The sequence below is a fragment of the Trachurus japonicus genome, chromosome 4, assembly GCF_045865225.1.
Source record: "Trachurus japonicus isolate A0001 chromosome 4, Traja_1.0".
In the NCBI taxonomy this organism is placed as follows: domain Eukaryota; kingdom Metazoa; phylum Chordata; class Actinopteri; order Carangiformes; family Carangidae; genus Trachurus; species Trachurus japonicus.
In genome coordinates, this window is record NC_140910.1 from 990,036 (window position 1) to 1,017,611 (window position 27,576).

Here is a 27,576-nt window from a genome sequence, read left to right on the forward strand (position 1 = left end):
ATTTTAAATTTTCAAATTTTTTCACTAACTTTTACTATAAGAGGTATAAGTTCTCATCTTTTTTTTTAACTTAAAAGAAAACCCTTGTAATATTTACCAAGTGATCTAGTTGTGGTTGGGAATCATTTGAAACTACCTAAGAAATGCCTTGTGCTGACTGGCCTATTGAACCCACAGGCCAGCATTTGCACTGTGAATGATTTGAGTGCAACTGTTTCCTAGTGAAGCAATGTTTCAGTATGACTAATTTCTAACTAAATAAAGAACCAGCACATTTAGAAGAAATGTTATCTCTTCCTTGGTATTTTACTGGCTGATTTGAAACTTATGATTTTTGGATATTGTTTTGGTAGTGCTGTCACAAATACAGCCATGAAATAAACCTTCAGAGGCACTGAACAAAGAGCTTCAGTGCCATCACCTCTGGCCTGCAACAATTCACACAGCAGCTCAAACAAGCTGTAAATGATTATCAAATAGCATTGAGTCATGTAGTACAATCTTTATCACGGAAATGAACGTGAGACGGATAGTGTGGAGTACCAAAGGGCAGAGTGTTTATTGGTTCTCAGTCTTCACACCAGGCGGCACATCACTCAACAGTGAGGTCACAGCGCTCGCCACAGTCATGACATGGGCAGACAGACGGACATGCTCAGAGCCAGGTGAAGGGTGCAGGTCTGAGATCTCTCATCCGTCGCCCTCGTCCATATCGCTGGGTATAACAAGGGTTGTTGTTAATGAAGTCCTTGGTAAACAGAGAATGGTGCCTGGGCTGCACACAGGAGGCACAGATTCACATTGGTTTCATTTCTCCGCCAAAGAATAAACACGTCGTATAAATAAACTCAAACACCTCCTCTAGTTGAACCCTTCATCTCAACCTTTGAACAGTTCTCATAAAAAAGAATGAATTCAGACGCTAGATTCACTCAAAACAGTTAATACAGGGCAAATTGTGCATTTGTCGACAGTACTGTCAATTTAAAGGAAACAACATGAACTCTGAATCACAGCAAAGAGACTTTTCAGGCATGGCATCGAGTTTCTTCATAATAACCAAATGATCTTAAATGAGTGGCTGACATCTGAACGCTCAGTCTCATCCTAAAATAGATGATTTGCGGCTTCTTTGTGTCATACAGCGATTGGCCTTGAAATCTGGGAAATTTGTGAAGTAAAACCACAAAACAAAAATGACCACACACTGTACATAGATGATTATAAAATAATGATTCAGGTCACAGTGAGTAGAACCTCACAAGAAGAGTTTGACATGATCTGGGAATTTCTTGAGGGGAAGGTTGTTCAACCCAAATTAATTCAAATTATCACAGGAATCAACATCAATTGCTTCCTGTCGTTTCTTTTTCTTTCACTGTGCTCAGTTAATATAGGGAAATGTGAATGGGTCGGTGCCTGTCAATTTTGGGTTTGTTATATCTGGGTCACTTCAGTCTACAGTCGGTTCTTTCGGAGTTTCTCATTGTAGATAGAAGTTCTTGCTTGGCTGCACCAATTTGTTATGTTGAAGCTTATCTGGAAGATCAACAGCATCTAAACACAGTCTTAAATCCTAAAACACCCACCCATCTCATCCATTTCACTGCTGTTCCTGGCCCAGCACCAAACATGTGTACAGAATCCACATCTGTCTGCTCCTTTCTTCACGTTTCCTGTACGACGTGCAAGCTATGGAATCGTAACATGAGCTGACAGAGTCACACACATGATTAGGTGGCTGGTTGCCCCCACTGCTCAGCAGTGTGACAGCCCATTGGGGTTAGCCTAACTGGCTTGAATTTCAATCTTTTTAAAAAAATAGAGAGGTATGCACACGTATACTTAGAGTAACTTGCTGCATTCCATACGTAAGCCTATTTTTGGCTTCCTCATTCATTCTTCCACAGGTTCATTTAGTACCATCTCTTTTAGTTCCTATACAAAAAGGGCTGAATGTCTTGTGATGGGCACTAAATAGTCATTGTTCAGTTTGAAAACTTTGTCTGATCTTAACAGTTGAATTGATGACTTGTATATTGTGTCCAGGACAGATACGACACACTAAAGGATCCAGTGCTGACGTTACACATTATGTTGACAACTGTGGTTTCTATTCAATATTTCCTTTTGTTTTTCTTAAAGTAGACAATGTACATGTGGAGCAGTGAGCAGATTGTGATGTTGGGCAAAAGATTGTGTAAACATACATTGTAAACAGCTGCTTTAAAAAAAAAGATTTAGAATTTTTTTGGATATCACTAAGTGAAAAGCAACTCATCATTGTCATCACCACAACAAACCTTTTCCTCACAGCCACTACCTTCACCAAATCACTCCTGCAGCCCCTCCTCACCTTTCATCATCCTGAAGAAAACAGTGACACTTACATCACTTGGCACTAATTCCAGCCAAGGTGCTTATGCTATTTCTGAATCCCATGCAAAATGGCTGGGGCCTAAAATTGGGCAGGGTTCTGCTTAATAGAGTAAGGGACCAACAAAAAGAAAGAAAAAAAGAAAAAAGATAATAAATTCAAATGTACATAACATAATCAAAATAACTGCTCCAAAAAGGGCAAAAAAACACATTAACAAAAATGTAACATTCATATGTAACAGACAAAAATACCTACGTTGACGTGCAATCATCTACCACTTAATACTGCACCATCCCTCCCAAAAAAGGAAAAGAAACTAACACAAAACATTAGCAACAAACAAGATTTAAAATAGACTCTGTATGGCTCCAGGTAGCTCTGAGTGTCTGCTCCAGACCAGAGGATCTAACCATATTAAGCAACAAGAAGAAGAGGAGATAAAATCATATACTTTGAATTCTTGCTGCTCTCTCTCTTGGACTCTTTCACAGTTTCAAGTCTTTAGTGTTCAGTGTGTGAGAGTCTGGTGAAGTGAGCGTCACCTCTCTGGGCCGACAGCGGTGATGACAGAGAGCAGAAACAACGGAGGACAAAGAACGGCAGGCTTGTAAAGAAGTTGTGAACTCGTCTTAGCTTAGATTCTGGGATTATTGTACCTATGTGGACCACAGACAAAAAATCTGTAAGCAAACATTGTCCCTCCTGTCCCCTCCCCCTCCTCACCAATGCAGTTACACAGACACGCACACATACAGAATGCTTAGCCACAGTATGTCAAATGAAATGGGGGGAGCACTAAGCTCTGTAATTAAAAACTACTAACATTCAGGAAGTGTGGGAATTGTTGCTGCTGGAATCGATTGCGAATCAGAGCCCTTAGGTTTACAACAATGCAATCAAATAGGCCTGTGTGTGTGTGTGAGAGAGAGAGAGAGAGAGAGCGAGAGAGAGAGCGAGCGTGTGAGTATGTGGTTTATATAAACGATCCTGTGACTCCAAAACAACTCAAGTAAGTGAAAAGAGTGACTATTGAAAGTGTGAACCAAATAGGTAAAAAAGTGTGTTCCAAACCATCCACAGTCCAACAGGTTAGTCCAATGTGAGTGTGAGTGTTGTGACTTTGTGTCCTGCTGAAAAAAAGGTAAGAATCTTGCATTGGAGCACGGTGGGGACACAAGTAAAAACACCCAACCCCTCCGGAAAAAAAACCCAAAAGAGGGGATTGTTTCTGTTGGGTCAGAGAGAGAGAGGAGAGGAGAAGTTCAACGGCTCCACTTCAAGTGCTGAACACTCGCAGGAAAAACTAAAGAGACTGAGAGCAAAACGGGAGACGAGAGCAGTGGTCCAGGTCCTTGTTCAGTAGTAAATACATCCCAGACAGTCTCCATCCACATCCACATCCACATCCACATCCACACACTCACAGTCACTCTCACACATTCAAGCGCGCACGCTACAAACACACACACAGGGTAGTCTGGTTAAGGCAGTGGTGGCAGGTGAGGCTGCAGTGAGGCTGCAGTGGGGGGAGGGGGGCAGGGGGGGGCTGGACAGTTGGCGGGCGGGGCTCATGGCAGTGAAAGCTCCCACTACACAGTCAATACTCCTCCTCATCCTCCTCGTCTCTTTCTTCATCCCTCTCTTTGCTGATTCTCACTCCCCATCCTCGCTCATTCAAACGACATCAGATTGGCTGGAACCTGGGAAATGGAGGAGCTTTGTAAAACAGCACATATTCAACAGTCTGTGTGTGTGTGTGTGTGTGTGGGGGGGCTCATACCTGTTGCCTATTGCTCTGACAGGCAGCGCTCAGGTGTTTGAACCAGAGCAAAGCGTTCATTCTGTTCCCCGCTTGGTACTTGTAGGTGTTACCTAGGCGACAGAGACAAACAGTGTGAGTTGCCAAGTCTCTTGTTTCCACCTGCTTTCTCAACACTCTGGAAAGATGGCTGCAGCCTCGCTTGACCTTGGCTGGCCCAGTAAAATAAAAATAAAGTTGCAGTGGAAAGGTTCAGGATTAAGTTAGATGCACTGTGTGTATGTGTGTGTATGAACATGACAGATGCCAAATGAAACTACCATGCACTGGCATATTCATATGGGGAATCAGACTTACTGTGTGTGGGTGCACATGTGCCAGTGTGGAGCTGATGTAACCACATGATCACACTCCGACAACCTGGTTGACCTTTTAACGGCCTCCACTTTCAGACACGTATTAATACTTGCTTGAATTAGTCATTTCCCTTCTTTTGCAACTGTGTGTGTGTGTGTGTGTTCTCACCATGCTCTGAGTCAGTCAGCAAGAAGACATCAGGATGCTCCGGATCGTCAGCCATCATGGCCATTAAACCCACCACACACACGCTCTTGCTCGACGTCGACTTGAACTGAACAGAGGAAAAGTGCAAACAATTTATTTCCCCCTCATAACAACAGTGTTGTGTAAATATTAACACGGGTCTGGTGTGTGTATGTGTCTGGGTGTATTTGTTTGGATTTTGCCTGTGAGCCTGCATGTGTTCTCCACACGGTTCTCATTAGCCTATGAGTGACACACAGGACTGCAGTGATGTCATTGGTCTCATTATCCAATGAGTGCTACCATCTGTCTATCTCCGGCTGCACCAGATCCAGTCAGGTCCCCTACATACCCGCGCGCGTGCACGGATGCACACTGGCTTTACGTCAGTGGTGAGGACACTATGCCTTCCCTAGATCACAGCTAAAGCCCCTAACCCTCTAGTAGACACCACTCACACACTTCTATCTAACACACCCTGTCAACTATTTGTCCACACAACAATAGAAGACATGTACGCATGCCCTCCTCTGTGTCCCTGTGCTTCAATAAGTGCTCAGCCTATTGTTGTTATTTACTTCTAATGCACTTCGTTCCCAACCACATGAATCATTATTGGTTTTCCCTGAATTCCCTCTGTAATTGAACTGTTTGAGGATGACTAAGTAATAGCTATCATGTGTTGTCTCCTTGTAAAACTGTGTTTCGGGGTGCGTTTCAGGGTAATTTGGTACATTTACTCACTTTTGACAAACAACCGTGCTTCACATGGAAGAGATGCGAGAGTCGCTGGATGCCTGAGTGCAGTTCGGTGCTATCTGCACTCATCTGCCTGATTAACTACCACAGCAAAACCACCACGAATGCATCCGCAGATTGTTAAACGTAGGACGATGACGGACTAGTGTGTGTGTGACTTACATGTTTTCTCTCTGTGGCCTTCAGGGACTTAGCAGTGTAGTAGTAGAGCTGGGTTCCACAAAGAGCCACCCAGTATTTGGTCCAAGATGCCACCTGGAGGTACAAAGGTGGAATCAACTCCAACAGCGCTCAGATACAAGCAGATAAGATCCTTTTGAAGAATAAATTATGAGATGTTTTTCCGACTGGAGACAAGTTGCAGAAAAAGTGCAAAATGAGCATCTTGATTCATAAACACTGGAGGCTCATAAGACTGATATAAGCAAAATAAAGGGAGTTACATAACAGAAGAAAATGAAAGAAAAAAGTATTAAGGTGGAACTCCTGGTGTGTGGCCACATGGCCAGTTTGGGAAAAACTTTAATATCATTGAATTTTGCTCATGTATCATCTATACTACCTGTGACAGATATAAGTTATTCTAGCAGCATTAAGGTCTCTGTGTCTATTATCAGCTAAAACAGAACAGGGTAATCTCAGAGCAAATATAAAAATGGCTTATGCATGGCGAGGGGAAACAGCAGTGGGACTGAGACTGAAACAGAGATGTTGTGCAGGTTAAGGACTCTCTCTGGTCCTATCTGTGCTCCACAGACAGCCTTTATGGCCCATCTGCTTCTGTATGGTACACAGGTGTATGAACAGCATATAGACACATGTAATCATTTTTATGTGCACGTGTGTGTAGTGTATGTGGGGGGTTCTCACAGTTGGTTTCTTGCCCTCCTTGAGCACCGTCTTCCGTCTCAGCACCCCCTGCACCGTGACGGCTCCTGGGTACAAGTGAACTGCCAGCTCCTCAGACTCTGCAGAGCTACAAACACAAACATCGCAAGCTATAAACGCAAACATACATAGTGAAAACATGCATGCTGACATGCATGCACACAGACCAGATGGAACCGGAGATAGTAAAGGCAGACGCAAATTGCAAAGCCACCTTCACCTCTGCTTCACGAAAAACAAACTTATGCATACTCGTATATCAGTCTGGTTCTGCCAGAGTTGAATTTCACAGTTATAAATCTGAACACTGCTATATGCTTAAAGAAGAGCAGAGACGGTCAAGGTGGTGTGCAGATTGTGTCTGTCTAAGGGATCAGAGCAAGAAGCCCCAGTGCAAGAGCCCAGTGAAGCCTAGTGGAAAGGAAAAGAGGCACAGAGAGACCATCCCAAACCGCAAGGGACACCTAATATGCAACGTCCATGAGAATTGGCTCTAATAACCCCGAGGAGTCTGTTCCTCTCTACTTTAGGAATGAGGATGTAACAGTTTGTTTCCAGTAACACATGGAGCTCAGTGTGACTGTGGAAACTCATTTTCTAGCTCCAAACTGTGAAAAATGTTGGAAACGTATCACAAGGAGAAGTCTGGACTGGAGCGCTACATATGTGAGTGTGTGACTGTGTATGAGGCAGACATGCAAGAGATTCAAGGAAGCAAAAGGTAGATCAGAGACCAGTGATACACAGCAGAGGATGAAGAATCACAAACCCAAACAGATCCTTTGCCCTTTCTTTGATTTGTGACACACTCACTCACACACTTATTCCCCCGCCAGAAGATAAACCTGGCACTACACACACTTGAAGCACCGGCACACAGCGGCCCCTTGCAGGGACTGAGGGGCATGGAGTGAGGATAACAGAGGATTTGATTGAGGTCAGGTTGGTTCCGGTCGAGATGTGTGTACCTGCTGGGCCTCAGGACGCCTCTGTAGGGGATGCGGGCCACTCTGGTCACTGGGCCCAGAGAGTGATAGAACCGAGTCCTGTTCAGAATAGGATAAAATAGGACAGGATGGGGGCAGGGGACACTGTTAAGGCTGTGCGGGTGTTGTTGTTTTGTTGCGTTGTTAACTGTTTTTCCTTTCAAACGGCATGGGTTAGAGCTGGATGAGGAGGGCTCATTCAGTTAGAAGAGTTATTGATGATGTGTCATGAGTCATTCAAGAGTTTGAAAGACTTGTGTGCTAGGCAGAAGATTAGGTTCATGTTCAGGCCAGTGGATTCTTCAGCTGACAGTTTGTACATGAATGTGGCTCCAAACACTGGCTGGCGCAGCGTTACTACTGGTTAGGGGAATTCATGGTAAGTGCTTATAGGGATAGTTTAGCATTTTGGCAAATTTGCCTATTGCCATAATCCCTATAGTCATAGTAGTTCATTACCTTTAATAATCGGTACAAGCTGTTTTGAGATCAGCAGGGCAGAGATACGAGCTGCTCAGCTAACGCAACGAGGCATAGGGTACTTTCGCCTTTCCCTCATCGAACTCATCAAATAAATACACAATCGGGAAACGTGAAAGTACCTTTCACTTCCATTGTGTTCGCTAACCAGCTGGCATCTCTGCCCCGCAGATCTCAAAACAACATGCACCGATAATTAAAGGTATAGTGTGTAGCAACGTAGCTACTGCTATGACTATAGCGATCATGGCAATAGGAGAATTTGCCAAAATGTTGAACTATCCTTTTAATATATTTCAGGCTGATGGAGAAGCAGAAGCATCTGAGCGCAGCTGTGGAGGGATGATGCATGGCGGCCTTGACTGCGAGGCTAAAAGCAAGGTCTGCGTCGTGTAGACATGATGGTGCATCAGTTTGCACAGCTCAATCTCCAAGCCAGAGATTCAGCACTTTTGAAATTAGACAATCATATCAGTGGTAGGATTATTTCATGTGGATGTGATGAAACACCAGTGACATGGACACATGAATTAATCTTACCTCTCGAAAGCTGGCCAAGACACTTCTTCACTGAGCTCCGAGCCCTCGCTGCTCCCTGTGCACAGATGGAACAAGAAAAGCATTAGAATTTATCACCCTGTGGTTGTCTGCCTCCACCACTGACACGGCTCAGGTGACAGCCTGTTGATTCAGAGTCACCCAAAATCAAATGTTTGTGTGGAAATTAAAACACAAAGCCAAATCTGCATCTTGTGAGATCATTGTGAGCTTGACCTTTGAGTTGAAGAAGTTCTGCTGCTATCATGTCTGAGAACGGGACAACCCAAAAACTAAAATATCCGGCTCAGAGGCATGGAAACATCTCTGTGAGGAAACAAACTGTGCATCTGTCTAAGTCTTACCAAGTGAAATACCGCTGGACAAAGTTGAGCTCTCTGCTTGTCCCCGTGTAGGACTGTGGCTCTCCATCACACTGTCGTCCAACAGATGGCGAGAACCAGCGTTGGGGAACGTCGCGCTCTTAAACTCTGCTGTATTCATCTTGTGGATGAAGCTGTGGAGACACAGAACACAGCAGAGAGAGAGAGAGGTGTGTCAGTTTCTTAGGTTGTGGACGTTTGATGTGGGATTTGTGTACATTCTAATCATTGTCGTCTATCAGAGAACTGCTGCTCACTTGTAGCCCAGGCTGTGGCACTTCCTGTGTCCATAGGGCAACAGGTTCCTGGGGGAGGGCGGTGTGGCCGGGACTTTGGGTCCTTCACTTGAAATCGTACATTTACGGCCGCAGAGAGGAGATGCTGACGCCTCCTGGCCTGTAGGTGAAAGTAGACATTTACAGTCTATGACTCTTGTTAATCAAACTCTAAAGCTCACAGCTATTGCTCTGAAACTCACCAACAAGATCCTCTTTGGAGGCGTTTGCTCGTGGCGTGCTGGTGCCTGGCTCAATCTTCTGTGACAACCTAAAGTAAACAACACGGATGAATCTATAAACTTGAATTAAACGGAGATGATCGGCAGCAGGCAGCACAATTAGAAACGGCATAGAAAACTCATTCTGAGCTTCCTGACAGGAAACTACTCCTGAGACCAATTCAGAGACCCTCAAAGAAAACTGAGTTAAGGTTGGTTTTGTTTTGTTTCTTACTTGTAGTTGTCGTCCTCCACAAACTTCTGCAGCTCCTCGATATACCTGACTGAGTTGAGATACTTCTGTACATGAGGCAACACTGGTATATCTGAAAGAAGGACAACAATGGCCTGCATATAAGTGACACATGTGCACGCATGATAAGAGCATCACAATTGCATAATGTCGCTGTCACTAAGAAAATGGAAGAGCTAATGGTTTATTTTCATCACTTAAGAAAATGCAGTGAATGAACAGAGGAGAAATCTAAATCACATCAGTATTTGGTGTGACCTGACCACCCTTTGCCTTCAAAACAGCATCAGTTCTTTCAGTTTCACTTGCAGACAGATTCTGAAGAAACTGGGCTAGGGGGTTGTTCCAAACATCTTGGAGAATGACCACAGATCTTGTGTGGATGGGATGGAGGCTGATCCCAGACAGACTCCATGATGTGGAGATCAAGGCTCTGTGGGGGCCACAGCACCACTTCCAGGACTTTACACTGAAGATAGTTCTCAGTGACAATGTCTGTATGTTTGGGGTGGTTGAAAATACTGTACATTTGGGGCCAATCAGACGCCTACTTCATGATGGATAAGTATTCTTTTTTCCAGACTTTCCTAAACCTTTTGCACAGTACTGTAGGTCATTTAAAAAAAGCTACATAGTCTGTGTCATTGTTTATCAACCTTGTGATTCATAGATTCTTCAAAGAAAAACTCCTACTGTAAAAGCCCTACAGCATGTAAGCTGTAGATATTTGAATAATAAGAAAGAAAAACAAGAAAATTGAAAGCAAACTATAACGAGGTAATGGAAGATGGAGGAAGGAATGGAGATGAAGAATCAGTGATTTTTTCACAAATTAAAAACATGGAATGTCCCCAGATGTTTTTTACTCATGCTGAATACAGAGGTGAAACTGCCTCAACTTAATTGAGCTTACTTTAGTTTTTCAATACAAACACACTGCTGTATTAATGAATAGCACATGATCGTGTATCCATGGCAACAGAAAATTAAATATCAAGTGCTAGAGACTCTATCATTGTGTCTGTTTTCCATCAATCTGTACGTGTGTGTGTGTGTGTGTGTGTGTGTGTGTGTGTAATCTTCACCGTAGGTACAGGATCTCTGCAGGTCTGATATGATTCTGAGGATGTTGTTCATCAGGTTTGATCTCTGTTCGTTCTCCAGTATGCTGCCTGTGGAAGGGTAAGCCGAGTCTACGTAGGTCAGGTCAGACAGGTACATCCCTGAAACAAACAAGCAGACACACACAGACGCAACATGTTAAGTGAAACCAGGAGAAACACACAACCGCCGTTCCCTGGCTGCTTCAAAGGCTCCAGGGCCAGATGAGGACACTGTCCATCTATCACAGGTGTTATTCCCAGCGCTGGTGGAGGACTTTCCAGCACGAACACAGGGAGCTGAGCTCATTAGAGAGCAAACATGGAGATGCAAACAAGGCTGAATGTTGTAACGGAGCCAGATTTCCTTGGATGCATGATGTAAGTGTCCTGCAGCTGTGGGTTTCTTGGTGTGAGGAGCAGCTGGTAACTGCAGACTGCTTGTTTGATACCACACGGGCCAAAACATACAGGAATAAAAACGCTGGACAAACTCTCCCTATTTGCATACACTTTGCTCAAATTTCTAACAGACTCTTATTTTCTCTTTGCCCTGATCTGCTCCCAACAAATCTAAATGAGTAGATGACTGATCCTCTCTCTCTCTCCCCCTCATTCCCTCGCTCATTACCCCTATTTTGGCAGGCTCGGAGCAGAGCTGAGATTCTTAGTCTCTCATTACATAAATATTAACACTGAGAGACAAACCCAGGAGCAGCTTCCCACCATCCTGAAGAGAGAGATTAACAAGTTTCAGAAGTGAGCTGATGGTGCGCCTTCCATTACATTCCCCTCTTTCCTCCTCTTCTCTCTTGCTCAATGTTTCTTTCACACGTCAGCGTTCAGATTGAGTGCAGATGTAAGAAGAGTCATCACTCAGTAGAATATATGTCACCCACACCTCTGCTTTCTTGGGAGACGCTCGCAGATGTGTGCATGTGTGCCAGCATTTACAACACTGTACATGCAGCATGAGCAACAGCGACAAAGCTGCAGGGAACAAATGAAATGAAATAAATAAAGGGCCAGAGCTCGTCTACGGGATACCATAGACACAAACACAACACCATCTGATTAGAATCAGGGAGGGAAGGAGGGTGGGGGCCAGAGAGGCAGTTTAACAGTGTTTGAAGACTCAGCTGTGGGGGGTTAAAAAGAGAGGGGGGGGGTGAAAAAGAGGAAGAGGGGGATCCTGGAGGCTTAACGGCGATAGCTGCTCCTCTGAGAGCATGTCAGGGATAACAGCGGTTAGTCATGCACAAATCCATACAGCCAGGAACACCCACAGGCAGATGTGTGCTGTGGTTAGGGGACACGTCGTGTTTACATGTGGCAAAACTTGAAAGTCAGAAAGCTAAGGATGGTCAGAGGGCAGGAGACATCCCAGCCGTCTGCTCTCCTCAGCCCATCACCTACAAGAGATGTTACAAATACTCCAGCTCTGACCGATCTAAACACATTAGAAGTAAATGACTGTGGTGACTCCACCTGGAGCTGCAGTAACATCAGTCATCAGCCTAAACTGGCTGCTCTCACATACCCAGCTGAAACTCAGCAGGAAGTTCATCACAAACCTCAGCAGCATTACAATCACTTCTTCCCCAAAGCGGATGGAAAAAGACCAGAGTTTTGGGTTGTAACAGAGAGAAGGGGGTCAGAGTGGTGCAAACTCAGTGAAACCACTTCTTAAATGTCACTAATTAAAACACATCCTCTTCCTTTGACTGAATCCGCTTCTTCCTCATAAGAGTCATGAGGACAAACTTCATGAGGCAGCTCTGTTATTCTCTTTTCTGTCTTTTTTTTCCATCAGTGACATCAGAGGTAGGCTGGGCCACTCTAAAAAAAATAGAAGGAAAAAAGAAAAAGAAAGAGGCAATCTCCAACTCCAACTCCCACACCGTCATCCCCCTTCTCCTCCCCTCTCTACCTCCACCCCCTCCCCTCCTCTACTCTCCCCCATCCTTTGTGAAAAACTCAAAGCATCAGTCGCTTGAGCTCAGTCCGTTGAAGTGGCCAGCTTTTGAACCATGCCCATGCTGGAGCCCCGGGACAGCTGAGTCCGAGGAGAGGAGGACATCTTAAAGGAAGCAGTGTCATTTTCAGCTCCAGGACGGAAGGAGTGGAGGGGCAGCAGCTCAGAAGACTGGGACAAAGAGAGACAGAGATGATTCCTGAGCGCTGCAGCTCGGTGAAGACACAATACAATACACAGGTGAAACTATAACTGCAGGAAACATCCCCCCCCCTCCTCCTCCTCCTTCCACTCAGCTGGTAACAAAAAGGTAAATGTGGTCTGAGTTCATTCTGTTTGCAGAGTGTATCTGTCTGTGTAGGTGCATGTATGAGTGGATGGGTCTGAGCAGCTGTGAGAGCTCTGGCTGAGAGGTTGGAGAGGTTAGGACGTTTCGTGACTGCAGGGTCCGGCTGCAGACAGAAACATTTAGCAACGCTTCTTTGGCTTTCCTCTGGAGTCTGAGCACTGGGATGTACTGAGCACTGTACTATGTATATAGATCTAACACGTCTATAGAAGATCAAAGGTTTAGGAAGTATGGTGTTCGCTGGTTTGGGCCTTTCCAGGGTGATTGCAAGTTATGCAATAAGAAATGTTTAGCAGTTTAACAATATAACAAAGAAAATCCTTTAATAATGGGAGTTGTTCATCTTTGCTGTTGCCTTTGTTTAGTCTGATGTATATGCTGCTAAATTGACCCTTTTCATTTACACTATGACTGACCCTGAAGAGAAACAGAAAGCTAAGGAAGGGGGAAAAAGTGAGGAGAAGGAAAAGTGGAGCATTCCAGTTAAAGACTTGAGGGAGATGGATGTGATCAGATGGAGAGATTTCAGCTCTCCAGCCTGGCTTGTTTATTTTTTCTTGGCTTTTGGTTTCCTAATACAGCACCATCTGAGCCTGGCTGCTAACAGGAGCTGAGCCCAGTTAACCTGCAGGAACCAGGGTCAGTCCAGTCAAACTACACACATTACAAAACTGTCATGTCCCAAAGAAACAAGACATTGTAGTTTGTTGAATCCCTAAAAGTGACCAGACTGTTTCAAGTCATCTTCACAGAGTCAGATTTAAAAGTAAAGTGAACATATGATGTAACACAATCCCAACCACGTCCTCTTACAGACACCCCACAGACATAAAACCCTGCAGTCATAACCTTGCCATGAAGGCAAAAGCTTTGAACACTTAATAACATCAGTCCGCTGCACTTCACTATCAGCAACTGGCCAATTACCTTCAAATGTTTTCACTTATGTCCAGGTCTGTTGGTGGGACCTGTGGAAAATAGTCTGTTCACTTACAAAGTCACATCTGTGGATGCTGTAAACGAACATGAGACAAACTCTCTCTCTCACACACACACACACACACACCTTCAAAGAGCCTGAGATTCAAGTCAAAAGCAAAATGAGGTCAGACAACATTTCGTGCTCGTTTTTCCCCCCGGAGTAATAAATCAAAATACCAATACCTCCAATAATTCAGGCTGGAAAAGTGGAGAGACAGTTAAAAAGATAAAGAGGAGGCAGGCGCAGCTGTCCAAGAAATATCCAGAACATTGTGTGCTGAGCCGCTGTGCTTGGCCCTCGGATACACCTGAAACTTGGAAACACGGGCTGGGGGAAAAAAAAAGAAACTTAAAATGGCTCATTACTACCAGTCCACACATAAACTAAGATCAACCTCAACCCTCAACCCTCACCCTGGAGTGTAAATCACCACAGAAAATCTGTTTGATGTCTTTATTATTTTAAGTGTCCCTGGACAAGCCAATAAATAGCATTCAGGCGGTGCATGGTTGGGCTGTCAGAGCTGGTTAAGCGCTGCCCTCTCCTCGCCATCCTGTCACACTGTGTTGTAACCCAGCAGGAGACTGATAGCTCACTCAGCCAAGCAGCAGCCAACCGCAGGGTTGCCTTTTTTTTTTTTTCATTCATTTTGATTTTTGGGGCAATGGGCATGCAGCCAATGATATCTCAGTGTTCAACCTGGGGCTGTGTGTGGACAGATGTGGAGGGGACAGCTCAGCTGATCTTATCAGCAACACAGAGCCACATATAGTAGTAGAGGATACAGAGATATGTTTGTGCAGAAGCACAGCCCCTGCACTGTGCTGTTCACATGTGGTTAAATCCAACACAACAGAACCAGTTGGACCCAGTTTATCAAATTCATTAAAAGCTCAACACCCATCATGAGTCAGGGAGTTATCTACACTGCCTTTGGATAGAGAAAAGAGCTGCAAAATATTAAAAAGACCCCATGGTCTTTTTAACACAAGCCTGTAGCTGCAGCGTGGAGCTCATTTAGAATCCCCCTAATGAGAGCTGGGACACAGCTGAATGGACAGGTCAAGATAAGAGGACGGGGTCAGCCAGGAGGTCGGGATAAACAGACAAGAGATGTAGAGGCATGGAACTAAGCAGAGCCAGCAGGCGGCCAGTGTGTATTGGTGTGTGTGTACGTGTTGATTCAACTAATAGAAAGCATGTGCGTGTGTCAGAAGACACACTCTGTTGACTGGTCTTCTCCTAACAATCAACAACAAACTTTTTTAACGGTGGCCTAGTTCCTGGCTCTCCTCTCTTTTCTGCCCCCCCTCCAGCTCTTCTCTAGTGCTACACCCTCCATGTTGGTTTCAAAGCTAAGTGCCACTTTATTAGTTTATCATGCACAGAGAGAAAAGCCACCTGACCAGACCAGAACCTGATAATGTGTAAACCTGGCTGATAAATGACAGGGGGAGACAGCTGTGTTTGTGTTCTGTGATGGGGGGGAGGTAAGACCATGAGTCAGAGTCCCGGTCCTTATCTTTACCCAGTGTGACAGCCACAGATTGACGGCCTCATATGAACTTTGGCCAGCCCCCCCTCACGGTCCCATTACAAGAACATAGGAGTGTTTGTGCTCCTGTGTGTGTGTGTGTGTGTGTGTGTGTGTGTGTGTGTGTGTGTGTGTGTGTGTGTGTTTATGTGCATGTGTTGTGCCAGAAGAAGAGGGGGTGGTGGTGGTGGGGGGGGGGGGGGACCCCAGGGGGACCCACTGGCCACAAAGAGCGATTGATTGCAGGGGCTGTGGAGTGGATGGGTAGGGTGGGGCTGCACCCTAATCCCCACATACAGACCTCTGACCTCAACACCAGCCACATGGCTAGGGTTTCACCACAGTGGAGGGAATCCAGATGGGAACCTCTGGTGCCTCAGGGAGGTTGGGGGGGGGGGGGGGGTGTAGCATCATAGCAGCATCACAGTGCCTAGAAAGCAGGAGGTGGGAATCACCTCTGGAGTTATTATTGGGTTGTATTATAAAGTCAGGCTAACATCTTCTTACACTGAACCACTTCATCAGACACATTTTCCACCTCATCCTTCATTTTTACATTCTAGTGGGGGGGGGGGGCTCCTGTTATATATGCAGAGAAAGGAAAATCCTGCTCTAGCTCTTTGTACCTCACTTGATTTCCTTTTAATATGTTCAACATGCCCAGTTTAATGGGGGGGGGCACCATTAATACTGGGGCACAAGGTGTTTGCTGTAATTCTCAAGCTTTGCGCTCCAGTTTCATTGATGATGCTTTTATGAGTTCTTTTCCTTTCGTATGGCAGTGATTTTCATTGTGTTGCTGCATGCTGTTGTTGTTGTTGTTTATCATTAATTCTTTCATAATGTCACCACTTTTACGACTTCCCCACTCACACTGCGCTCCCCTCTACATCACATCACTCCTCAGCCATTTCTTCACTCTGACTTTCCTTCTCTTCTTGACTCAGTCAGCTTTCCCTTCACTTCACTTCACTTCACTTCTTCATTTGCCTGCTCGTGGTTCTGTAACCGATTGTTTCAGTGAGCAAGCAGTGACTCGGTTTGAGTGTTTGAAGGTCAGGACATCTGACTGGTCATGAAACTGGGCTCTGTTGACAAAAGTGGTGGCTGATGACATCACGTGTGGATGAATGGCTGGGAGGACTAACAATGGCAGCGGCTGCTTTCAGACCAGATGTTTTGATGTAAAGCAGAGCTGCTGTTTATTATTGCTCCTCTCCTTCACTCATCCCCCTTTTGTTTTTACTTTTCCTCTCTGTCTCTCTCTCTCTCTGTGATGGTGTGTTTCAGGGCATTTTGGACTTGTTGTGGGAAAGTCTGAGGACCAGATGGGGGAGTGGAAGCCGGGGATTTTGAGGCTGGGAAATACATTGGCTATGAAAATAAATCCGTTTTGTCCAAGTCTTTCCCTCCTGCTTGAACTGCAATCCATCAGACTACACACTGACACATCAGAATTGGTAAATCACTGCAGAAGACACTGACCAGGAGATCTGAAACAAACAACGCACTCACACGATCCCTCTGGCAACCAACACATCAATCTAAGTTTGACTTCATGCTCTTGCATCCGACAGACTAATGAGGCTGTGCAAATGCAACAAAACACACACAAACTATCAAGACTGACTGTCAGATCCTCTAAGAAGAATCAGCTGCTCTACTGATGTTGGTGCTGGGAACATCATGTAGTTATTATCACTGCATTATGGAACCAACAGGCTGAGAAATCCTGGAGGATGGTGACATTAAAGGCCTCATGATAAAGAGCACCTTCATTTCTAACCACCTGCAGGAAGCCAAATCTCCATAGCAACCATTTAAAGCACTTGTTTATTAATCATTTCACCAAACAGTTGATTGCCTTGGCTCAGATTACATCATACTCTGTGCCAATACACACAATGTAAGTGGAAGTTACAAGTGTGACATATGGCTGTCTCTCTGAGGCAACGACAACCAATGTTTCCTGTCTGAGAGTTAAGTAAGCAGCGCTGTCGCCCTGCTTAATGAGCTCTCTGCTCATTTCCTCTTTAACAACATGCAAAAGCATGAATTATTTGTCTCCCGCTTCGGCACAGAGCTACACAGCAATCACACACTACATCCAGCCTCCACAGGAAGCAGCGCCCCCACTAACAAGTGACCCTAACCCTAGTCAGCTGGCTCAGAGCTGGATCAAGCTGGGCATAGTTAGCAACCGTTTTGCATCTTTTGTGTATCTGTTCAGGATGGAAAATCCATCCCATTTGGTTTGCTTGTCTTGGTCTGGGGTATGTGTGCTGTTCCACCTCCTGTATCTGTGGATGGGTGTGTGTGTGTGTGTGTGTGTGTGTGTGTGTGTGTGTGTGTGTGTGTGTGTGTGTGTGTGTGTATGACGCAGTCTGCAGATCTGTCAGCAGCATGGCACTGAGCTCTTTAATTATTATAACATTTGAAGCTAGATCTCAGAAAATCACCTCTGCTGCTGAAGTCGGAGAGCTGCATTGAAAGAGTAAGACACAACAGAACAGAACCATAAACAAAACACATGGCAGATTTAGAAGTTTGTGTTTAGAAGATCACAAAGACCAAGTTACTTCAATGACTGAAAACAGTCAAATAACCATTCACATGTACATTCCTTTAGATGAACGGGTGTGTGGTTACTGGTTAGAAAGAGCAAAGGAATAAAGCTACACATAAATATTGTCTGGGCTCAGCCTCAGACTGTTCCAATAACAGCCACAGGAGGAAATTAACGCCTGGCTGAAACACAGATAGACAGACTCAGGGGAGTGTGGACAATTAAGAAGCTACTGTCATGTGTCTCCTGACTATTAATAGCCTAACTATTAGAGGGTTGACAACCCAGCAGTGCAATTAAGGAAGACTGATGAAGCTCATACTGTTGCCAAAACAGAATCAGAGGCCAGCTTCAAATCCTTTATCCACACACGTTCACTGTGAAATACAAGAGCTGAGCCAGAAAACTGAATTAATCTCACTGATATTAAATACAATTTTAGTTTCAATTTGTCTCGTCACAGTCCTAAACTTGTACAGATCTCTGCCTCAGGTATTCAGCTGTAGCTGAGAAGAAAAGCAGGAAGGAAAGAGTAAGAGAAGGTTAATAAAGAGAGTATAGTGATGAAGTGGAGAGAAATAGGCTGATAAACAAGTGCAAATCTGTCAAGGGTAAAAAAAAAAAAAAAAAGGAGACAGGAAAAGAATGAGTGTTTTATCTATCAAAGGCTCTGTCTCATATTATGTTGAGGATGCCTGGCCAGGGAGGGAAGAGAAGGTCCTGACCCACTTTCTGTTAGTGTCATCTTTAATCCACCACAATCTATGACATCTCTTTAAATCTTTGTTTCGCTCTCAGACTCTATTGCTCCTCATCCCGTCCCCTTGTTCTGTCTCTGTAGTCTCTGTCCACACCAGTCACTGCTCCTCCATGCTCAGTCACAACAATGTGAAGGAACATTGCCCATTCATGCCAGCGTGCACACTACCCCCACACATGCAGCCACAAGCAATGCATACAGCTATATTAGTTATTGTGCGTTGACAGACGTGCATGCACGATAAGCACAGTGGTTGTATCATGAACCCTGTGTAGTCTTGCACACATGGATTCTTATTGGTTGCTTTCTATGTTGTTGAATCAGAAGGCAGACGGGAGGATACTTTTTTTTCCAAATTTATGAAAATCAAAATTTCCAATCTACAAAACAAAACACAAACACTTAACCATAGTATGTGAAGCTATACACATGGAGTTTCTACTCCCACAGGGGAGCACTTCATCTTTTCCGCTCAATAACCCTCCAAGCTCCTCGGCCCTTCAGCACTGTTTGGTTTTGGTTTGTTGAGATGGAAAGAAGGAGCTGCTGGACTTGTTCTGAGGAAGCACTGTAAACCTTGTACCCTCAAAACACACCGGTGACCTCTCCACGCTCACTGGAATGTCTTTGATATGTTACGGTTCCAAGAAAGAGACTTAGCCCCTCCTGCTAAGAACCACCACCCAGGAGGAAATCAGACTTAGGAAAGAGGAAAGAGAGGGAATGCCCAAGAAAGATGACAAGAAAAAGTTAGAACATGAAGGGGGTGGCAGCTGATAGATGAGCCGTCGCCTGCCTGTAGATAATGCTGAGTGTGAAGCTCATACAAGCAGCAGAAAACCAGTCGCAGTCTGGAAGAGAAGACTCACTAGAGAGCTGATACTGCTGATGCTGCTGTTAAAGCCATTAGCAGCTCTCACTGAGGTCAGCAAGGATACAGTACCTGGTTACACTGTCAGACACAACGGCTGCTGGAAAAACACACCACCATGAAAATGAATAACGTCCCTGGATAGTCATGCACACGCAGTATTCAATCATAGAGATGGACACACAAGCGTATGCATACCAGCGAGAGTACGCAAACACAATACAGATTTGCAACACACTGTAGCGCTGCTGATGATCCAAATGACAGAAGAGCCAGAATTCCTCAAGAACCGCAATGGCATCATATGGGAGACGCACAGAGACACCCAGAGAGAGTCTGAGAGTGGAGGTGAGACTTAATGATGTGGCACTGAGTAAAGACTGACTGTGAGGAGTGATAGAGTGGACTGGGACAACTAGAGAGGGGCCGGGCCGTCTTACAGGGCGTTAAATGGAGAACTGTGTACGTCTGAGTGTGAGGTTTTTGTGCTTGTGCACTGATGAGAAACAGAACTAGAAGCATTGGGGATAAGAAAGAGGTGAGGTCGTACCAAGACCCCCCCTCCTCAAATTAGACAAGGCTGGATAAAACTGTGAACACACTGTTTTCTTGACTTTTTCCCACAGTTCTGTAGCAACCGCAAGAGTGTTTGTGTGTGTGTGTGTGAGAACTCTTTCAAGTGAAACAAATTACACCTCCTACTAAGCCTTACTGTTTGACATGTGGGGCAGTGAATGAGTCAATGAGCTTTACTGTACAAGTATGTACAGTATACACTGTGGTAGAGGATAAAGAGGGGGGGTCTTCGCCCCTCCTCTTGGACACTTTGACCAAACTAAGGAGCCACAAGACTTAAACTGAAACTAAAATGTTCCTCAACTCATTTCATTCTGTATTTAAATTGCATCTAAACAAATTTGAAGACTGGAAATATCTCAGTGCAGTGGGGGAATGGTTTATTATGTAATTTTCTATGTTGAAAGAATCATTGCTGGATGGAGAGGGAAAAAATATGTAAAAATGATAGCGCAGTTACAGAGTGTACTCGCTTTCTGACTGGTCTACATCATTCTCCTGACACTGATACTGATAAAAAGACAAGACTGAATGCTGAATTAGTCATCTGGCCAATCAGACCCTTGGGGCAGCACATTACTTACTGGGCTATTTAAAAAAAACAACAACTGAGCACAGAAGGGATAGGAACTACGGTACAACCTTAAAAATAATACCGGGCCAAGCTCCCTGTGGCCAACATTCAGATCATTTCCCAGATTCCTAAAAATGATTTCTGGAAGGTTTCCCTGTGAAGATCATTAAGGTGAACGAGAGTGGGGGAGTTTAATACCTGCTCCTACATGTTATCTTCTGTAGTCAGAGAGTCAAATTGTTCTTTCCTTTACCAAAGATGGCCAAAGAAACACAGCCACCACATATCAGACCTCTTAAATGGGGGAAAACCAACACAACCTCAGAAAAGAAGGGGGGTGTCAGTCTGCAGGGGAACTAACTGAGATGGAAAGCAGACCTCTAGGTTCTGGTTGGTCAGAAGATGTGATCTCTCTCTTCCACTTTTTCCACACTAACAAAAATTATGTGGAACAAAGACCTGACATCTCTGCCACTGCAACTCTCTTCTACACAATTACTGATTGTCTGTGGATATTTGCAGAAGTGTCAAATGCGTTTTCCTTAAAATAGTATGCCACTAATTTCCTCTGCTCTTGAAAAGTATACAATCAACACCTCGGAGGCTGACATTCTCTTTGTTAGCCTTTGTAGACAAAGAGGTGGCTGTTTCCAACTCCTAACCCCTGAGGGCTTGTATTCTTACAGGAGGGCCTGGAAGGACTTAGCGGGAGCACCAGAACCTGTCCATCTATTCATCCAACCAGCCAGCAGCTATGCAGGGGCTGATGTGGAGCCTGTGTGCTGTGCTCTGCCTCTCCCTCTGGGAGGAAAGTTACGGCAGGAGTTCCAGGGAAGCCCAGAGGACCAGAGAGGCCACTCTCCACAGGAACAAAAGAGCTCCCCAGGATCCCGATGCCAAAAAGTGTTCCTACACCTTCCTTGTACCTGAGCAGAGAATCACAGGTTCAGATGAAACCTTATTTTATCAGTAAAGCTGAAGCTGTCTTCATTTCTCATTGATAGAATTGGCCTTTATTATCTCTTTCATGCTTTTTTCCCTTAACACATTGTTGGTAATCCCCTAAATAATTCATATCTGTCAACAGGTCCAATCTGTGCCAGCACCACAGGCCCCGAACCAGACAAGGACAGAGTGACCCGTATGGACATTGCAGATGTGCGGGAGGTGCTCAGCAAACAGCGACGTGAAATTGAGACACTGCAGCTGGTGGTGGACGTGGATGGTAACTTGGTAAATGAGATGAAGCTGTTGCGGAAAGAGAGCAGGAACATGAACTCCAGGGTGACCCAACTCTATATGCAGCTGCTGCATGAGATCATCAGGAAAAGAGATAACTCTCTTGAGCTGGCGCAGCTGGAGAACCGTGTCCTCAACGTGACCTCTGAGATGATGAGACTGGCTTCGAGGTACAAGGAGCTGGAGGCCCGCTTCGCCACGATGGCCGGCGTGGTCAACAACCAGTCCGTTCTCATCTCTGCGCTGGAGGACCAGTGTCTGAGGATGGGACGCGGCGAGCTGCCCGCCGTTCCTCCGCTGGTACAAGTGGTTCCACAGAATATACCAGTCAATAACCGCTTCACGAATGAGATACAGAGGGACAATAACAACCGGGCCTTTCCCAGAGGATCACGCATGGACTCGCCCACTGCAAGCCCCTTTGGGATCAACCCTCCACCACCACAGGGGACGCTGACCTCAGACGGTATGTAGCTATTTAAAAGTGGCAAGGGACGGTTGAGGATTAAGTGAATGAAACCTGTAAAACAATCAGGGGTTCTTTTAGAAAATAAAACTAAGCAAAATTAAATGTCCTTTAAAATAGTGCCAAAAGCCATTTTTATAATTTACTGCACACATAATTTGTCACACCAGTAGATCTTGCTGAGGCACAGTTGGCTCATCCTTGGCATGCTACTGTATAGAAGCAATGAAATCAGACATCACTTTGATTCCTGTTTGGCTGCCTGCATTGACTGTAAAGCACTAAGCATATGCATGGAACTATTTGAATGAGGGTAAGGCTTCCTTGAACAGTAGCAGCTTTGAACAGTGTGTGCACATGTATTAAAAAAATACTCTGTTCTTTTGTATTCAAGAAATAAAGAGGTAGACTACACTGAAACAGAGCACACATGGAACGGACTAATCCGTCAAGTCTCAGAGCTCTGAACAAAACCATCCTCCCTGATAAAATCTAGTAGGATGGATAAGACTGCTTGTTATTTTACTCACACACACACACACAGTTGAATTCTAACATCTGACTGAGATTGTTTCCAGCATGAAACCAATTTACAAAGTTAGAGCTCTACTTGGAAATGACCTTAAATGTAAAGTTAGCCAGGGCCTCTGTATTTTGACTGGCTGTTTCCAACTCCTAGGACTTATATTCTTACAGGACGGCCCAGAGGGCTACGGTGGGCCATGTTGACAGGGTTATACAACCACACAGTTAAATGGATCAAATCACACACAGCATACATCAGTGAAAAAGTCTGTTTGAATGCTGGCGGTGAAACCAGTGACATAATATGATTCATAGAGAAGGTTGAGGCAACACATATTTTCTCTGGTATCTGATTCAATCAGAAACAGCCATTTTACTCTGAAGAACTGTGATTTCAATCCAAGGTGTGTCATTTGGTTTTCTGAGGTTGTCCAGAGTCTGTGCCTGATCCTCCAGAAACTAGTCCTTGCTTCTTCCATATTACAGATGAAATGTTCAACTGCCCAATTCAATCTATCCATCCATCTTGTGAATATTCTCATTTGTCCAGGTCATAGTTATCTCAAGGAAATTTAAATCGAACACAACTGGACTTGGTTATTTGTCTAGGAAGACGTTTCACCTTTACTAGGCTGAGACTGGTCCTGGACCAGTAAACATACTCAAGCCATTCTTTTGTATGGATAGCTGCTCTGCTTCTATAATTTCCTTTCATTTTCCATTTGAAAGCCGTTGAACCCCTTTTCAGCAGACAAAACTAAATGACCAAATGGCACTAATAGGTTCTCCTCCATGTAGGTTCACTACGACTGTAGATGGACAATGACTGACCACAGTTTGGTCTAGTTCAGGCCTTTTTAAAACACCGAGGTTTGATGACTGGATTTATTTTTGACAGAGCAGTGGTCAGAGAAACTGACAAGGAAGTGACAGGAAGGGGGGGGGGGGTTATGTTAAGAGAACCCCTATTACTTACAGGTCTCATGGAGACATATCATTGCTGGTAAAATATACACTTGTGCTGGGGGCCTGACACTGGGCCCCTATGTGCTCCCATACTAAGTTGAGGAAACCGTCCTCCATCGGCATTCAGGCCCTGGAGGCGCTCACACAATGGCTGTGTTCATACTGCTTTAACACATATTCACCCAGGGAAAAACTGAGGAAATGTGCTGGAGTTAAGTTCAGCTACTTCATCTTTGGGTGCAGTGCTTGCACCACACAGCTTAATTTACAGACAAACTCCAGGTGAATATTCTCCAGAGCTTTTCATGATCATTTAAGTAAGCTTATACCTGTTTGTGTAATATCAGACTGCAGCATGTTTGGGACTAAAGAAGATGTTTTCCAAAGAATGTGGCCACAATGATACATCTCCTCAAACTTATCAAAGAATCCCTCTCTACTTTCTCTTCCCCTTTTTTCTCATCTGCTGTCGGTAGCCTCCAGAGTGATGATGATGACTTTTGCATATGCAAGACAAAAAACACAGTGTGGTTTAGTTTATCAGAAGACAGTTCCAACTGACTAGGATTTAGACAGAAGGTTATTTCAGCAACAAAGATAAAGATAGAAACTGTAATGTGGAAATTTGTGTTATCAACTTTTGATAACATTGTATGTAATACAATGTACAGGAAGTTTTGGTCATCTTAATTTATTATCAAATGCAAAGTACTCTGTAATACTAATTATTGGTCAATTCCACACCATATCTCCGTCCCCAGGTCCGTTCAGGGACTGTTACCAGGTGCGGGAGGCGGGCCACACCACCAGTGGGATGTACCTGCTGAAGATAGACGGCAGCGACCGGCTGATCCAAGCCTGGTGTGAACACAGCCTTGACAACGGAGGATGGACGGTGTTGCAAAGGAGGAAAGATGGCTCGGTTAACTTCTTTCGGAACTGGGAGAACTACAAGGTAGGTTTAGTAAAACAGGACCCGTAGGTTTAATATGGTTAAATGGCAAGGCTTATTAAGACCCTTGATAAATTGGGTCAGGGTTGGGGTTCTTTAGAGAACTCTGTTGACAGTGTTTCACTCCCCCCTCTTAGAAGTAAGTGCAGGAAGGACCTATACACAGATATACAGTCAGAGAGCCCTGGTGGGCTGAGAAGGAAATGCAGTTTTGCAGATTTAATTTCTTTTTAAATGGCTGCAAACTGCCTTAAATGCAGCGTATGGTAAAAAATCTTCCCAACCTGTGTTTTTTGGACATTATTTCAGAAACCACACTGGTTGGCTAACCCAGTGTCAACTTACTTAAATTAACACTGGTCAGTAGTACATGCCGAAGGGATTCTGACAAAGACCGCAGATGAAAATGGGTAAAAACACTGTGGTGCTTGTTCCCCCACAGAAAGGCTTTGGTAACATAGACGGTGAACACTGGCTGGGACTGGACAACATCTACAACCTGGCGAAACAAGGCGACTACAAGTTGATGATAGAGCTGGAGGACTGGACAGGGAAGAAGGTGTACGCCGAGTACAGCAGCTTCCACCTGGAGGCAGAGAGCGAGGGCTACAGGCTGAGGCTGGGTACCTACCAGGGCAACGCCGGGGACTCCTTCAGCAGCCACAACGGAAAACACTTCACCACACTCGACCGGGACAAGGATGCATTTTCTGGTACGGTGGATGCTAGATGATCTCCACTTTTAGTTGCACTTCGGGCTGCAACTAACGATTATTTTCATTATCGGTTAATATGCCAATTATGTAAACGATTAATCAATTAGTTGTTTGCTCAATTAAATGTAAAAAAAAAAAAATGTGGAAAATGTCAATCAGTGTTTCCCAAACCACAAGATGAAGTCCTCAAATATTCACATTCAGGAAGCTGAAATTTGAGAATTTGGCCTTTTTTTCTTAAAAAACTACTCAAAACTGATTAATAGTTGATGATTAATTTAATAATCTATTATTGTTGTGGCTCTAGTTGCACTGTAATGACACTGTCTGTCCATCACACTCATTTTTCCCATCTCCCTCCACTAGGGAACTGTGCCCACTTCCATAAAGGAGGCTGGTGGTACAACGCCTGTGGCCAGACCAACCTGAACGGCGTATGGTACAGCGGGGGAGTTTACCGCAGCAAATTTCAGGACGGAATCTTCTGGGCAGACTACGGGGGAGGTTTTTACTCCTTGAAGTCGGTGCGTCTCATGATCCGACCTATTGATTGAAATCTGCAACTCTGGTTTCTTTCAAAAGCACCTCAGTCTCTTTCCTTATCTTAATCTGCCCATAAACACATACTGTAACAGCAGGACCCAGGGTCCCTGCTACGGATCAACTGTGCCCTGACAAAGACAGTAGAGGAAGTGACGGTGGCACGTGTTTATAGCCAGACCATAATGACAGTGGCTAGCTCCAGAGTTGACTCAAACATGGAAATGAAGACTGATGCCACTGGCCTCTATAAATACCTGCTCCCCTCCATCCTTCTGTCTGGACAGCAGCGGTCCGTTCAGTATTACTCATAAGTGTCCTATTTTACTCACTCTTGTTGAAACTGTGTATGTAATAAAGGGAAATGGTCATTTACTACAGACATGACATTTCTTCTGAGCAGCTAATGTCTTATTGAAGGTAGAGTTGCCCATAGTAAGGACAACTGGATGTACTGGGATGTTTAAACCTATAGCATAAAAATAATGCAATCCACAGTTGTGTTGCCAGTTAGAATACCTGACAAACGAATGACAGGCCATGATGAACCTACTGTCTACTTGTTTCTGGGATTTTTGCCTGGACCTGTGGGGTTTCCTTTCACCCCCGACAAAAATGAACTGATGCAACAATGTGTTTGTTCTCTGTGCTTATGGCTGAGCTGGCTTTGGTATGTAAATATCTTTGGCTTTATTTGTGAAAGTTAATTTAAGAGGTGTGATTCTACTCAGGCCAAATGTTCACAATGTTGTCACTCTGCCAGTCTTTGTTATTTATCTGTGTATTTATAGTAAGTGTAGCCATGGTCATTTTATATCTAGCCCTGTACCAATATGTTTCTAAGTATTTTTTTGTATCCCATGTAGAAATATACAGACACACACACACAGACACCTACACACACACACACACACACCTACACACACACACACACAGACACACACACACAGCAGATGCAACAAATCGTGGATGTCTGGTTGAAGTCAAATTAAATTCCTTTTGTAAACACTGCTCTGTCATTCAGTCCTCACTTGGCTCCAGCTTTAAAACAAGAGTGTGACTCCCAGTGTGAATGTCACACTTTCAATAATACATCAAGAAAATGCCAACTAAGCCTTCGTCTGTAGAAAGGATGATGCAATCATCTGAAATGAACCACTTCAAATTTCTCTCATCTGGTTTAAGTCCATTCACTGCTGTTAAGGCACTGAAGGCGGATCAGGGAGATTTAGTAATTAAACACAGTGGGGAGAGTAAAAATGAAGTGTGACCACAGTGTGAGTCTGAACGCCACAAGAATCCTAAAGCAAAGGAAAAAAATGTGAGAGGAAAACCTACAGAGCAGAGCAGACTGGACCATGTGAAGATAATGACAGGAATAGATAACAGCTGCTATAGAAGAATTTAGATTGAAATAAAAG

At 44.4% G+C, this 27,576-nt stretch overlaps 2 protein-coding genes across 6 annotated transcripts in view; one reads left to right on the plus strand and one right to left on the minus strand.

The window, feature by feature from the left end:
- Positions 1-533: 533 nt before the first annotated feature.
- Positions 534-27,576, minus strand: part of ralgps2 (Ral GEF with PH domain and SH3 binding motif 2) — an 80,423-nt gene continuing 53,380 nt past the window's right edge. For 2 of the 4 annotated variants that reach the window (XM_085773207.1, XM_085773206.1), the window contains 12 exons: positions 10,550-10,687; positions 9,447-9,537; positions 9,194-9,261; positions 8,973-9,111; positions 8,698-8,849; positions 8,336-8,390; positions 7,298-7,375; positions 6,312-6,417; positions 5,604-5,696; positions 4,665-4,770; positions 4,161-4,252; positions 534-4,080 (listed from right to left, as the gene is read on the minus strand). In XM_085773207.1, the coding sequence (XP_085629333.1) occupies positions 4,051-4,080; positions 4,161-4,252; positions 4,665-4,770; positions 5,604-5,696; positions 6,312-6,417; positions 7,298-7,375; positions 8,336-8,390; positions 8,698-8,849; positions 8,973-9,111; positions 9,194-9,261; positions 9,447-9,537; positions 10,550-10,687 (1,148 nt within the window). In that variant the 3' untranslated portion in view covers positions 534-4,050. The remainder of the gene's footprint in view (positions 4,081-4,160; positions 4,253-4,664; positions 4,771-5,603; positions 5,697-6,311; positions 6,418-7,297; positions 7,376-8,335; positions 8,391-8,697; positions 8,850-8,972; positions 9,112-9,193; positions 9,262-9,446; positions 9,538-10,549; positions 10,688-27,576) is intronic. The other 2 variants (XM_085773209.1, XM_085773208.1) reach the window with 1 other exon arrangement.
- Positions 12,560-27,174, plus strand: angptl1a (angiopoietin-like 1a). Of its 2 annotated transcripts, none has more exons than XM_085773204.1 (6): positions 12,560-12,849; positions 21,438-21,695; positions 21,839-22,456; positions 24,709-24,902; positions 25,342-25,612; positions 25,982-27,174. In XM_085773204.1, the coding sequence occupies exons 2-6, from the start codon at positions 21,506-21,508 to the stop codon at positions 26,167-26,169; spliced, it is 1,461 nt and encodes a 486-aa protein (XP_085629330.1). In that variant the 5' UTR covers positions 12,560-12,849; positions 21,438-21,505; the 3' UTR covers positions 26,170-27,174. The 2 variants fall into 2 exon arrangements, with proteins under 2 accessions (XP_085629330.1, XP_085629331.1); XM_085773205.1 differs by having other exon boundaries at positions 12,563-12,779.